Raw genomic sequence first — 15,655 nt, 5'->3', positions numbered from 1 at the left:
TAGGACTGTGGGCTTCTAGGGCTTTTGGGCAGTTCATGTTTGTACCAAATAGGGAAATCCAGTTGAATTGGTTTTGTTTGTTGAATATACGAAAGAGGTGGAATATTCCAAGGCAATTCAATCAGTGTATTAGATTATCGTCGAGAGTTTGTAACTCTCATAAAGTTACTAAAATCTAAAAATTTACTTTTAAATAAGAGTGACTTATAGTTTGTTACATGCCTAATATTTAAGTGATCAATTATAAAGACTATTTTATTATTTATTTAAGTTATTGATATGATGTATCAAAATCTAATACACTTTTTTTTACCATGATTGATTAAGATTTTAAAATATTTCTAGTTGAATAGAAGATGCTAAACTACTATATATTTTATTACAAAAAACTTATAAAATGATGTGACCAATGAATGTGGTTGGTGACCTATAATATTATTCAATAAATTTTGTAGTATCTTTAATCTTTAACATTACTCAAGTTATTATTCTACAAACTAGTCTCAACTCGGCTCAAGTCATCGTTCATGACTTGCCTTTTTTGGTGAGGGAATATATAAATTAAACAAACTTCTTGTAATTTGTCTATGATTTTTTTATGGGAGTGGGAACTAGTGCTTCACTTCATTGGTGCATATATTAACTTTTTTTGTTCTGCTGGGATTGGTTTGATGAATTCCAAATTTGAGACCATTTATAGGAACTTTATTGGTACTGTTTGTGCTTATAACTTAACTGCATTAATGCATTCAATTTGGTGTTATATCAGGTGGAAAAGCTTATCCGAATCCTTATGTAATTATATTTCATTAGATATGGTGCATTCAATTAGGCATGTTATTCCTAATTTGTCTATTAATATTTCCAAAAAGTAAGCTAATGCATTTAATTTTGCAAATTTATTTAATGTGTCACATATCTGCTTCATACATTGTTAGCTATGCCAAGAAACCTTAATTGCATTGACCATACAAGTGACATTGGCTTGAAGGAGTATTTGGCTCATCCCTTGACTTATATATGCACACAGCTTATATATATATATATATATACTTACTTACTCAGAATTATAAATACCATTATGCAGAAATATTATACACATTTATACTCATTTATATATATACTAACTTATATATATATACATACAACAATATAGATACATATATACATATAGCGATATATATATATATATATATGTACTTCTTTATAGTGGCTGATGTGAACTTATTGCCTGCCCACAAGTGTGATTTAGTTATGGCCGACACCGATTCAGATCGTGATTCAGGCATGGCTGAGTCCGATTCAGATGAGTATGATAGTGACGTGGAGCTTGAGATTGCCATAGCCTACGTTCAGTTGTGCATAGAGTACGTGCAAAAGTACTACATGAAGCGACCGATGTGCACTAGTATCTTGACTGGGAGGTCATATGTGATTGAAGTACTAGAAGGAAATCCCCAAGTGTGTTACGACATATTCCGCATGGACAAGACCATTTTTAGGCACTTGTGTAATGAGTTGAAGCGACTGCACCTATTAAAGGAGGACACTACTATTGTTTCAGTTGAGGAGGCCGTTGCAACAGTCCTATTTATTGTTGGACACAATGCTGACTACCGACTAACTGCCAACCGCTTCCAACATTCTCTCGAGACCATTCAAAGGCGGTTCCGGCGTGCCTTGCGTGCTATCCATGCTTTGGGATGTCTCATCATCCGGCCCGACGCTGATGCAGCTGAGCTTCCTCATTCCCTTCGAGGGAACGAGAAATATTATCCATGGTTTGAGGTATGCTTTGATTTTTCTTTTTTTGTTAATTCACTTGTCAGTTTCTCTCTATTTTCATTCTCCTATGCACTCTCTTTTTAAAGAATCCTCAACTAGAGTTACCTCTTTTTGTAACAGAAATGTGTGGGGGCTATCGATGGGACGCATATAAGTGCCTCTGCCCCATCCGGTAGGACCACCGCATTCATAGATAGACGGAGTAACATCACCCAAAACGTGATGTGTGCATGCAACTTCGACATGCGGTTTACGTATGTGCATACTGGATGGGAAGGGAGTGCAAATGATTCACGAGTCATGCAGGATGCATTTGGACATGCCGAGTATGAGTTTCCTTGGCTGCCTAGAGGTAAAAAATAGACTTCAATTTCTCTATATCTTATGGGTTGGCCAAACTCTTTGATGTCATATCATTCTCAAGCAAACAGTATCCCCTTTTTCAAGGGTTGGCTAATTCTATGATGGTTAAGTTTCTTCTCTGGGAATAAGTTGTGAAGTGATTTACATCTTGTGAAGATGGCAAGAAGTTGGGGGTTTTCTTGCAAATTACATAATCTGTTTGGGCAGTTGAGTTAACACTCTTGACCTTTAACTTCAACTTTTTAAAGTTTTTAATATTAACACTCAACTTCACTTCTTTTTGGCAATAGTTACTTTAATTTCCCAAAAGAAAAGCTTCGGTGAAGTAAGGATTAAACTTCACAAAACAAAGCTGTCCTGTGGGGGTAGTGATATCACTGCACAGTTCTTGGAAGTTTATTTATTACAACATTTCAAATTTATTCTCTTTCTTTTCTTGCAATATTTTCCTTGAAATTTTTTGTTTTATTTTTAAATTACTGGAACCTATGTTTTGCTTCTTTGCCTCATAAACTTTCTAAAAGATATGTCAGCTTTAGTGTGTAATATGTTCTGTTTATCATTAACATGGGCCTATTTCTTTTTGTCTTAAGCTTATTTGCTTTATAGGTTTTTATTTTTGTTTTTAATTCGTGGGGATCCAATACATCCATTGCTCATTAGAGAAGAAAATAATTTCAGGATATAACGTAGAGTTATCGTAATTAATTAACTCTAAACAATTCTACAACCTAAACACGACATTTAAAATTGGGAAAGTTATTTCTACTTTGTTCTTGGAAGTTTATTTTGGAATTTCCTTTTGCACAGTTTTCTGGGATTTTGAAGCTTTTTGTTGTTTTCATTGAACTTTTTTTTGTCATTTCATCAACTTTTATCCGTATGTTGGTGTGAATTCTGGTGGTGTTTCAAAATTGTTTCTTGTTTTCTGTAGTTTGAGTCATATTTTCATGGAAGTTTACATCTGGGTTTCAAAATTCAAGAACGGACATTGAGCTAGTTCTTTGATTATTTGTGTGCCACTTAATGAATTTTCAAATCTCTACGTAAGCTCTTGGGTTTTGAATTTCTTTTGTTACAGCATGAAGTTTGAGTAGTAGTAGTAATAGTAGTATTTTTTTTTATGAAATTTATACCTCGGATTTGGATGTCAACTCTGTTTGTCATTGGGAAAACGTTATCTGTGTCCTGGAAAGTTTTGTTCTTTGAATTTGATTTATATTTATAATATGATATTATTCCACTTTTCACTCTCTGTGGGTTTGGTTAGAAATTCTATTTTTAAATTATGTTTTGGAGCAATTAGAGGTGTATTGCTTCTGGATTCTATGTTGTCTGTCGTTGTTTGCTTAGAGAAAAGAATATTCTAATGATCTTTTCAACAAAGAGGGAAATTCTTTAAAGTTTATTTGTTTTGTTTTTCCCCCCTTGTCCCCATTGAATAATATTTCTCTTCTATTGATAACTCATCAGGCCGAGGGCCTAAGCCCATCTCTGTTTTGTTAATGAATGTTCAAGTTAATTTGGGGTGAAAAAATCTGTTTTCAGAATCTGCCTTCAATAATTTATGAATGATGTGGGTAGGTTTTGGTTGTGTGTGAATTAAAGTTGGGTAGGAAATATTGAGGTTGTTATTGATGAGGGTATGTACATAGGAGATTGATGTTGAACTTCATCTATTTTAGGTTTAGCAATCAGCGAGGTGTGAAGTTTTTTTTTTTTTTTTTTTTTTTTTTTTTTTTTTTTTTTTTTTTTTTTTTTTGAATTATTTGATTATTGAGTATAGTGCTTAAAAATTATTTACGTGATATCTAAGAATTTTAGAGAAAGTGTTAGAGAGAAATTTTTTGTGATGAGATAGCTGAAGTAAGTAATCCTATCCTAAACTCGCCACGTGGGTGAATTGTGCATAAAGTAGTGGCACAAGAACCACTCTTTGTTTGGTTGTGTTGATATTTGATAACAACTAAACAATAGGGGCTGGCATGGTAGCAAAATTGTGGAGAAAAAGCGGAAGGCATACTAGCTTTAGAATTGTGAATGAGAATGAAGAGTAAAGCGTAAAGGTTTGTTTTAAGGATTTTGCTAATATATGCATTTAGAGCACACATTAAACCATTTATTATTGGGAGTTTACAATTTGGTTGGGTCATACAAATGTATCACTACACTTGTCTTATTGTTTTTCTATTTATATTAGCCACTATGATGTGAGACCTCGCTTGTTGTGTGGTTATCACTCTTTTTGCAGGATCGTACTATCTTGTTGACTCGGGGTATGCAATAGGCAGTGCATTCCTCCCCCCACACAAGTCCGTACGCTACCATGCCCAAGAGCTTCAGGGTGCGAACCGGCAACCTACTACCCCACAAGAGTTGTTTAATTATAGGCATTCCTCATTGCAGATGGTGATTGAACGATGCTTTGGCGTGTTGAAGGCGAGGTTCCCGATCCTAACTCAAATGCAGTCCTTCTCCATCTCTAGACAACGCTTGATTGTGACTGCATGTTGTGCACTGCACAACTTTATTCGCATGTATAACCGGGCGGATGAAATGTTCCAAGTGTGGGAAGGATCATTTATGCGTAACAGTGACGCACACCCAACAGGAGCTGCACGCGTATGTAGTGGGGGCAATGAAGAAGCTTTTAATTCTCGTGCACAACGAGCAATGTCGAAGTATCGTGATGCGATAACTGCTGCTATGTGGGCAAATTACATAGGCAACCGTGATTGAGCTTTTTAGGACTAGATTGTAAAATGTGGATAACATGGAACTTTTGCTGTTGTTGACTTTGCTTCATCTCATTTCCTTGCTTTTTAGTTCAGTTGCTAAGTAGAATTACGTATGTGTTTTGGTTGGTCTTTGAAACAGTTGTTATCACTGGGAACATTTATCTTGGACAGCTTTTGTAAGTCCCTCATGTTTCATATGATGGTAAACTAAATTATTGTGTTTGGTAGATTATGAGGAGTGATGGGATGAGTTCAGCTTTGGGAACACCATTTTCAATTTATAGTGTAGCAATTGCAAATGTGGACTGTTTTTTGGATTGAAATTGTTGGTAAAAGATAGCAATTGCAAATGTATTAAGCTTTTGTGTAGTGGCCATGTGTAAAATTGGATTGTTGTTTGCTACTTCATATCTCCCTGAAGATGGAAGAAAGTGTTTGCATGTGTGCATGGGGTGTCAGCACCTTTGATTCTTACCTGGGATTTTTGTTTCTTACCTTGCCAAAAAAAAAAAAAAAAAAAAGTTAATAATTTTCTGTCTTATAATCCGGAGCTACAACATGGCCAATTTAATTTCATAGTTTATAATAAATGTCTTCATTAATCAACACCTACAATAGAAACCTTGGCATGACTAAATATCAATAGCTTAGGGGTCAAAATTTCTGACTCTGAAGCACTCTCCAGTTTAGTATAATTTACTACATATCAAAGGCCGCAGGCATACTTTTTGACTCTGCTGCACTCTCTGGTTTAATGCAATTGAATGCATTTCAAAGGTGCCAGTCATGCCATAGACGCAATGCAAGTTTGGATCATCCATTGCCACTCCTACATGCAAGTTTCTAACGTGGCCAATCTTTGTTGTCATTCTCAATGATTTTTTTTTATTTTTTATTTTTTATATATAGAAGAATTATTAAATCAAGGGATAACATTATTATTTTTTTAATAATTCTATAATGTTATGTATTGTACATATTAAATGAGACAATTTTTTTTTAATATATATATATAGCAAAAAATTTTAGATGGAGTGACTTTTACATAACTCCAAACCCAAATTTGCTTGATGAAGTCTGCTTTATAAGTTTGAATTATCTTTTAGTCGCATGAGTTGATTACCGAGGTAAATCTTAAGAATAATTTTAGTGATACAATTAATTTTAGGACTAATCCCAAACTCAATTTTACAACATCCTCTTAAGAAAAATGGGACACACTCTCAGTTACCATGAGAATTTTGAGTGAAATTTGCGGTGTGAGTTTGTGTTAGAACTTATTTTCCTCTTTCTTATGTGTGTGTTTGTTTCTCAATAATAATAATAATAATAATCAACATCCTAATTTTACATGTTGATGTGTTAATATGAGCGGTGGGGATTTTTTGGCCATTCTAATTTGCATTGATCTACCACTTTTGATCAATCATTTACAATCACACAAGTCAACAAGTTGTGAGATTGAATATGAAAATGACCTATTCATAGAAGAGCAAACTACATAATTTTACACAACTTTGATAACAACTAATTAAGAAGTTGTAAAATCAAGTATAAAAACGGTTTATTTATAAAAGAGTAATGTTAAGATCACATAATTTTACACAATTTATAATTTTACACAACTTTAATTAGTGGCTAAAATTGTGTAAAATTATGCATTGTGGTTACCATTTTCCATTCATAGAAATTGGCAAATTGCACAACTGTAGTGTTTGCTCCACTTTGCCTTGAATTCCTTACAACTTTTGAACATCACCATCCTCCACTTATTTTCAATTAACAAACTTAATATATGCAGGTTCGAGCAATTGGTGTCGTGGGGTATGTCTTGATATCTTCATTTTTTTTTTTTGATAAGTACAATTAAAAATTTAAAATGCTCCCCCACCTTAGAATGAGACAAACTAAAAATGTACCGATGGAGCTGGAAATAGGACCCATTAATTGAAACTGTTAGAAGTTCCAAAAAAAAAAATGAGAAAATTACAGTTCCAATGGCAAAGAGACATGCCTCATGAAAAAAACTAGCCAGGTGGGACAAAGGGACTCAAAAGGTAAACCCTAAAGAGAAACCCCCAAAACCAAAAGAGGTGATTTTGATTTTGCGCAGCCTTGATATCTTCATTTTTAATGAGGGAAAACATACTTTCTTTGGTAATTGATTTTCCTTTTACGATTGAGGTTTTACTTGAGTAATTGCAATTCATTCACAGATTTCTTTTATTTGCTTGTAGATCACCATTAACATTCATGCTTCTCTAACGTTCATGTTCACTGCTTTGGGTGTTCATACAATTCCATCAATGAACATGATATATGCCATTATATGAGTCTTACATTATATAACTACCAGCACAGTTCAGTCACTGCATTTCCAAGAAATAAAAAACAACTATAAGTCAATTATTCATAAATGTAATATGTAAAAAGAACCTAAAATTGATAATAACAATGATATAGAATCATTTTTCCCATACTCATTCAGAACTTGCAATATAACCACCTACAACAACAACAACAACAAAGCTGTAATCCTAAATTTTGAGGTCAGCAATGGTACTCCACAAACTAGCTAGGGTCAGCCATGAAGATAAATAATCAAAAAATTATAATATTGCTGGGCTGAAATTAAAGGTAGAAGTGTTAGACAAAATAAAGCCTGAGAAGAACAAAAAAACATAAATTCAAACCTTTCTTTTTTTGATCACTACAATCCTTTACATTATTTACACTAAAGCAAGCATTCTCATTCTAAGAAAAAAGTGAAGCATTAAGCCAATAACATACTACTGTAAGAGTCAAGAGTCAACCCTATACATATACCTAGCACTATCAAAATGAGTGACTCAAGATTGTCAAAAAACTAGTACAAAGTGCATCAAGTTCAAGAGGAGTCAATAGTTCATAATAAGATAATATGGGTACACAGTAAGAATGAATACATCATCATAACAGTTTGGCTTACACCATTGTCGTAGTTAGCAGTAGTGCAAGCACAGTGCATAACAAACCCCATCCAATAAACATAATCTTGACCATTTTTTTTGTCTGATCTAAGGGATGGACCTTGTCATGCATTATCCTCAATTCCTCGCGCAACACACACAACTCTTCTTGTAGTTGCTGGAATTCCTCCGTATATGACAATGGCGTCTTCATGGGAATACACCATTGAAAAAACCTACATGCGTCCTTTGGGCAACATTGGAAAAGCCTATATCAGTTCTCATTTCGCTTATCCGAAATCCTCACACTTGCTTTCATGCCATAAAAACAGTTGCAATTTCAGAACTGAAGGCCATCGTCAATATCGTCATGCATTGCGTCCGACATCTGCAAGAAGAAGCCAACAACCTACTGAGTTATAGTATTAAACAACGTAAGCAACACTACAAAAGGACACACCATACATATCTGAAGATCACAATTTTGTATGTAGAACAATTATGAAAAAGTGTGTAGGCACTAAACTTATTGGCTTAAGAGTGCTTGTGGACCAAAATTGTGAAGGTAAATTTTGAACAAAGTCCCTACATAAAGGGCTGAAACAAAACAGTTGCCGACGAGGTTAGCATGAAGACCAAAGAATTAGGCTACAAAGCCTCCTTAGAAAAAGGGATTGTTGGTCCAGGAGAGTGGCCAACCAAGTAAGTGGCTAAAGGGAACACAAAATTTATTAAAGTTCCACCAGCAAGAAGACTAATCAAACTTTAGTATGGATCTAGGCCAAGTGAGAGTAACATGAGCAAACCATAGAACCAGCTAAGAACTCAACCAATTTATTTTAGGCATCAAAAAAGTGTCCTTAAGCATCAAACAATTTTGTACCTCCTAAACATGAGATTCCCTTTATTATACATACCTGACTCGGGAATGTGGGGGCAACTAAGAATTCATATGGATATAATTACATTGCTCAACTTGCAATAATCCAATCAGCAATGAGCTAACCACATTCCATAAATTATGCTTCGATAGTTACAAGCCAGTACTTGCCATCTACCATGACATCAAGATTCAAGGAAATAGCTCTCCTGAAATAACCAATTGAAATGTTCTTAAAAGGAGGCAATCGATAAACAAGGCATGCATAGAAATCTCCTAAGAAATTATTGCTCTAATACTTTGGTAAAGAGAAGCTATTATGGCAATGCAATTTCCTATAACTGTTTTCGAAATTTTGGTGTGAGATTAATACAAACTTTCAAAATTTTGAATTAGAAAACCATCGATCACAGAACCAGAACAGATAAAACCGAAAATACTCCTAAACCTCACAAAACATTTGTTTTGAGCACTGTAATTGAGGAATTGGCCTCAACAGCGCCACATTATATCCATCATATCCAAATTTAATTCAACTTCATTCAGTCAAACAAGCCACAAATTCATCAAATTCACCAAGCTTAACTTCATGAATAATTGGCAATGCAATTTCCTATAACTGTTTTCGAAATTTTGGTGTGAGATTAATACAAACTTTCAAAATTTTGAATTAGAAAACCATCGATCACAGAACCAGAACAGATAAAACCGAAAATACTCCTAAACCTCACAAAACATTTGTTTTGAGCACTGTAATTGAGGAATTGGCCTCAACAGCGCCACATTATATCCATCATATCCAAATTTAATTCAACTTCATTCAGTCAAACAAGCCACAAATTCATCAAATTCACCAAGCTTAACTTCATGAATAATTAAACTATACCTAATCAACTAAAACTAATAGTAAAAATGCACTAATGAAACTAATAATCAGCTATGGAGAATTTCATATTAGCTTAAAAATACACTCAAAAGACCCTCAAATTTCAAACAGCAAGCAAGCAACATTGGGTTTTCGTAGTTGAGAAGCCCTAGGAAAAACCACAAATTCATCAAATTTCCGATGCTTTCTCGGCAAATGATTCACAGAGTCTTATGGAAAATGGAAAATCGAATGGGTTGTAAATCAAGAATTGTTTCAACAGCAAAGATTTTGAGAAAACCCTTCTAGATTTCAAGAACGTAGGGTGTGTATGTTTGGATTGTAAATCAAATATTGTGTCTATAGCAAACAAAGAACAGGAAAAATGGGTTTTCCCGATTGGTGAGGAAAAAAATAACAAATAAAAAACAAAAGGAAAAATACAAAATAAAGAGTGAGAAATCTGTGACTGAAGAAGTAACTGTTCACGCTTTACACAAAAAACCCATTGACAAGCAAGGTGAAAGGGAGATGCGAACCTGGATCTTGGAGTTATGGGTCGGCGGCTACAAACGCAAGAGTGGTTGTTGGGTCTTGGAGTGCTGACAGTGGAGATAAGATCCGAGGAACGTGAAGCCTAGCCGTGGCTATTCAGAGGCGTAGATGGAGACGAGGACTGCGTGGGTTTGGTTTCTGCCCTCAGGGAAGAAGAGAAGGGATGAAGAAGGACTCCAACAACAAAATAATGTTATTATTGTCTCTCTCCTGATTTAAAAATATTATTTTGTACTTTTGCTCAGCTTTTTTTATAAAATTAAACATACATACCAAACACATTTTTATGTTTTTTAAACACTAAAAACATATTGTTTAAACTATAATACCAAACACATTTTTTTGTTTTATAAACACTAAAAATACGTTTTTCAACAACACTTTTTAAACAATAATTTTTACATCTTTTTAAACAACAATTTTTAAACTCTATGACCAAACGAGCCCTTAATGTGTGCCTTTAGGGCACACATTAACCAGACCCTTTTTGTTATCCGGTTTTGTGAATTGTCCAAATGATTGAATTAAGGTTTTTGATTTTCTTGGGCAAATGGAATGCTGGAATGGGCAAATAATTTTTTTGTTTTGATTTCATGGGCCAATTTGAAAAGTTTATTGAGGGAGGGTGGCCAAAATATACATTTTGGGACAAAATTCTAGACTTCCGTACAGATAAACATAATAGTCTTTGGCTTTTCAAAATCTTTGGGGGTGGGGCAAGCCCCCCTCCGCCCATTGCCCCCCCCCTCAGCCCATACATAGTTCCATCCCTGATTTTGTCATGCTCGAATAATTTTAGGATCATAACTTTTTTTTTAGAGTTATGCTGACGAGGGCATAAAACAAACGGGCGAGACAGACAACATGGGCATGAAGACAAATATGAGAAAACCAAGAGGCACTTGGAAAAACCCCAGGAAATGGAGACCTTTCACTTCAAAATCATTTATGGGGAAGATGTCATTCCGTACAGATAGAACCATGACCCTGTCACTGTGTTTCCCTGCACAACAGTCATGATTGCCTTCCTTTCCTCCATGTCTCCTGAGCGATCCCCAATCAAAATGAATTATCATCTCGTTCAGATAATTATTACTATTAGGTTCTGATACAGCTTCTTTTTTTTTTTTGGGTTGAAAACTGATTACTTTAAGTTTGGCCGAACTGGCTTTCAAGGTTGCCCGTAGTTAGCTTTTGGTAGTGGAATGGATCACATTTTGCCACAATTGTCGAGGTGAGGTGACTAAAATACATTAAAAATATGGGCGTTGTTAAAATGTGCACAGGTCAATTATTAATAAACACATTTAAAGAAATTTTTGATTTATTTTCATTAAAAAAATATAAAAAATTATCAAAATAATTAATTCAAGTTTATATAAAAACACTTTCTAACACGTACCGTCATATTACACACAATTTAAATAGTTTTGAGCTAAGTCATAGATCCGAAACATAATTTTAGTTCAAAAATTGAATTATGCATAGAAAAAAAATGTGCAATAAAATATGTATAAAAGATATTAACTCTTTTTTTATAATAACACGTAACTCACTTAAATCTTAATGAAGTTGTTACTTTGAGCACAACATATACAGTAAATTCCCACTCAAACCACTCAGCTCAGGTCAAATACAAAGTATTAAGACTTTAAGAGACATTATCATTATTAATTAAAATAAATAAATAATCTAGAAGTTTCGTATGCTGAGAAAGTCATAAAGATAAACGTAGGAATAGTGGAGAGGGTGGGTGCAGTGCATTTAGGGAAAAAAAAATGTGGCAGTTGGATATGATTGATTAAGAACACGTACGCACGGTGGCAGGGTGGATTCGATTACTCTCTGCTTTTTGCTTTTGCTTTTACCGAGTGAAGTGAAGACGATGACCCAGCAACAGTTACCGGACCTGGGCAAGCAGGACCGCGGTACCGCACTTTGCTGATGCATGTTTTACAAATCTCTCATTCATTGGTACTTTTTTTTCATAAATATTTTTTGGGGACTTCGACCTTTCGATCTAGAACAGGAGTGACAGACATAATAGCTAGGAGCTAGAGGGCTTCTTTTCCTTTCTTTATTTATTTATTTTTTTCTTTTTGGTTGCTTTCGTGAGCATAGGATGATAGATATGTGGGACAAATAAATAACATCCTACGGGTCGGTGAGAGAAATTGTAGCCCTTGGAGATCTTCAATATATTTTTGTCTGGAATGTCGAATTTTCGAAAGCAACGATATATACTGTACTAGTTTTTGATTGCAAATGATTCTAGTCGGTAAGAATGGCATGCAGTGTAATTGTAACACATTTTTTGTTTTTCAAGTTTTAAATATTTAACAACGTTAGCTTTAACTTATTTTTTACGACATAGTTAATGCATTAGAAAATACTAATGAACACTTTAAAAATATTAGCTTAAAAATTATTTTTAAAAATATTTTATAATAATTTTATTAATAATTTTTTATATTTTTTATAAAAGTGACTTGAAAAACACTTACATACACACAAAAGGAAAAGAGAAATGGGTTCTAACACAAAGGCACATCACAACTCCACTAAAAAACCATGTCAACTTTTAAAGGAGGGTGAGACAAGTTATACTACACACAACACACTACTCTCTTAAGCAATGTGAGAGCAAGTTATCTACACACAACTCACTATCATTGTTGGAAATACTCAAGAGTGTAAATTAAGTTACAAGACTTATGACAAATGCATGATCAATTGTATTAAATTTAATTGTTTTCTAAAAAGATAAAATTATTTATGCTTAATTGATCAATGCAATTGCAACCATGTGTTGAATTTAGGCCAAAATATTGTTCTTGTGATCTTGTCTCTAATTTTTACACGAAATTTTATTTTTGTCCATAAATTTTAAAATTTTAATGAATTTATTTTTTTTTATTTTCAATAATTTAGATATGAAAATGAACTTTTGAAATTGATGTTGCTTATGGATGAAAAAATTATGTTTTTTTTTTTTTTTAAAGTTTAGAGACGAAGGACAAAATTCATGCAAATTTTTTTCAAATTTTCAGCTAAACCCCTCCCTTTGTCCCTGGAGGATCTCTCACATTATATAACCTCTTTTGCCTGATCTTGACTCTCCATTTGTTGATTATGCAAGCTACTACTTGAGTGCTTGTCCTATTAGATGCCCTCCCCAGTCTTCTGTAAGTTGCGGCAACCAAGACAGCACTATTCAAGAGTCTTCTCCACATAAATGCGGCTAGAGAGTTTGGTGAGGTGCAATAAATGTGGTGGTAGCTACCATCCTTCCAATCACATTAGGGCTAACCCCATTTGTGAAACTCTTCATTTACAGTGTAGCCCCCCTCTAGTAATTTGCCCTTGACGTGGCTGTGGCTTGCCTCTCCGGCTTTACGTCCGAGTGCATAGGCTCCTCAGAACTATATTGGCCTCTTCGGCCTTGGGTATGACACGTGAAGAAACTCCGACTTTTCCCTCTTATTCGAGGAGAAAAGTGGGGTTTTGACCTTGGATAATTAATTCCTCACGCTTCTTTGAATTTCGCACGTGAGAACGTCACTTCGTACGCACTATAACTGTTCCTGGCGCTTTGGAGTCTATAACGTCTCATTAAATGCTACATGCGGCGCCTTGTTCCCCACGTCCTACGATGAGATAGAGATCTTACGGCTGATATTTTTCCTTGAAATTTGGGCAGGATAAATCCCACCCAACTCCGCCTCCTACATAAGGCGCCTGAGGGATTCATTTCTCCCACTTTCCGAACCTTCAAACTTTTAAGATTTTCCAAATCTTCAAATTTTCAAGACTTTCCAAATCTCTTCAAACTTTCAAGATTTTCCAAATCTTCAAACTTTCAAGAAGCTCCTGAAGTGACTCAAGATATTATACTCGTAAGTTCCCTGCTTATCCCAATCTTATTCTTACGTTCTTTTCTCTTCGGCCAGCTTTCTCAACCTTCTATCTTCTATTCTTTTCTTCCAAAAGGTTTCTTCGCCTCACCTTAGCTTGCTTAGATGGGTAAGTTAGCTCACTTAGTAGATTCTCCCGCTGGTATAGGGGGTTTAGGGCCTTGTATCATATTTCCCAAGGGGTCTCCTTACGGTATTGCCCTCTGAGTGAGTGGCATACCCTCAAAAAGGAAGGGGAGGTCATCATTCCCATGATTGCCTTCATAGAAGAGGGAATGAGGCTTCCCATGGGTAGAGTGACCAAGGAGTACCTGATCACCCATAGGATATGTCCCCGCCCATACGCACCCAACTTGTTTAGGGTCCTTGGTAGCATAGACGCTCTCAACGAGTAAATGGGGTTGGACCTCACCTGGCACAACATTGTTTGGATGTACAAGTGTCATCTGCTTGCAGACTTGGCTATTATCTTAAGTCTAGGTCTCCTATCATTAGGCTCGTCTCGTGTCTCTCCAAATCCAACAAGGGCATGAAAGATGACTTCTTGATCGCCTCAGGCGAATGCATGACGGTCTTTACTGCCCAACCTAAGAAGGAACACTAGGTGGGGTATACTAGGTTTAGGTATTTTAACACAGGAATTGATCTTGCACTTTGCCTCTTCTTTCATTCTTTTAGCACTTTGCTTCCTGTTGTTTGATGACTCATTTTTCTAAATATGGTTTTGCTTCTCGACTATTTTTCACAGATAAAAGATACGTGGCTCCTAACCTTAACTTTGTCAACGTCCTTGATCTCAACAAGGTGTTGAGATCCGAGGTGTTTGTGAGCGAGGACAAACAACTCAGAGTCGTTCATCTTATCCTTGACTTCAAGCCTCTGTCTAACAAGTTTCAAGACATGGGCAATGCGATTAGAGCTTGTGATCCTTAGCTAGCTCGAATTGACGTCTGGGTGCCCGAATTCTTGGCCCGAGAAGTCATTGTACAAGTTGAGCTGCCCTCCCATCATTCTCCCCGTGAAGCAGCGGCTCCAAAAGAAGAGACAGCCTCTTCGTGCTTGTCATTTGAGACTAAGACCAATTTCAACTTGAGGAAAAGAAAGAGGAGCAGGGAGAGCCTGTGATTCAAGTCTTGGACTCGAAAAACGAGCTTGACAGATTTTCAAGCGTTCGTGCTTCCAGACTCGTCGTTGCGCACATAGCCAGCTATTTAGAGGAAGAAGAAGAAGAAATAATGCTATTGAAGAGGAAGAAAGGTCTTTGCGAACTCCTTGCGAGTAAGGCCAAGGGATCAGCGCCTAAAGACGCCTCGAGGTCTCAACTCCCTCCTGCTCTTCCTCCTCCTCCTCCTTCAATTAATCCCTTCTCGCCTACCAATCTGAATAAAAGAAAGAAGGACAGGGAGGTGGTCGAGGAGGCGGAGTTGGTCCCTCATAATAAGGAGGTTCCCCAAGCCTCCAAGGACAAGGGGAGGGCTTCCTCAGTCGAAAGCAAGGAAGGTCGGCTCATGGCCGAGGTGCGTCCTCAAAATCTAGCAAACTGGAGCTGGATGGGGCAGCCATCCTATGGAACTCCACCATCAGGGAGTTCCAGAAAGGGAATACTC

General features: G+C 35.8%; 1 protein-coding gene across 1 annotated transcript; it reads left to right on the top strand.

Moving 5' to 3' along the window:
- Positions 1 to 1,254: 1,254 nt before the first annotated feature.
- Positions 1,255 to 4,887, top strand: LOC112039962 (uncharacterized). Its single transcript, XM_024072864.1, has 3 exons — positions 1,255 to 1,788; positions 1,906 to 2,137; positions 4,400 to 4,887. Exons 1-3 carry the CDS (start codon positions 1,255 to 1,257, stop codon positions 4,885 to 4,887), a joined length of 1,254 nt encoding a protein of 417 aa, XP_023928632.1.
- Positions 4,888 to 15,655: the final 10,768 nt, after the last annotated feature.

Source organism: Quercus suber, unplaced genomic scaffold (genome assembly GCF_002906115.3).
Source record: "Quercus suber isolate HL8 unplaced genomic scaffold, Cork oak 2.0 scaffold_383, whole genome shotgun sequence".
Taxonomy (NCBI): domain Eukaryota; kingdom Viridiplantae; phylum Streptophyta; class Magnoliopsida; order Fagales; family Fagaceae; genus Quercus; species Quercus suber.
This window is presented reverse-complemented; position numbering and strand designations above follow the sequence as displayed.

Coding starts and splice junctions, on each gene's coding strand:
- LOC112039962 (XM_024072864.1), top strand. CDS start 1,255: ATGGCCGACACCGATTCAGATCGTGATTCAGGCATGGCTGAGTCCGAT. Junction 1,789..1,905: donor AATATTATCCATGGTTTGAG/GTATGCTTTGAT, acceptor TTTTTGTAACAG/AAATGTGTGGGGGCTATCGA. Junction 2,138..4,399: donor GTTTCCTTGGCTGCCTAGAG/GTAAAAAATAGA, acceptor CTCTTTTTGCAG/GATCGTACTATCTTGTTGAC.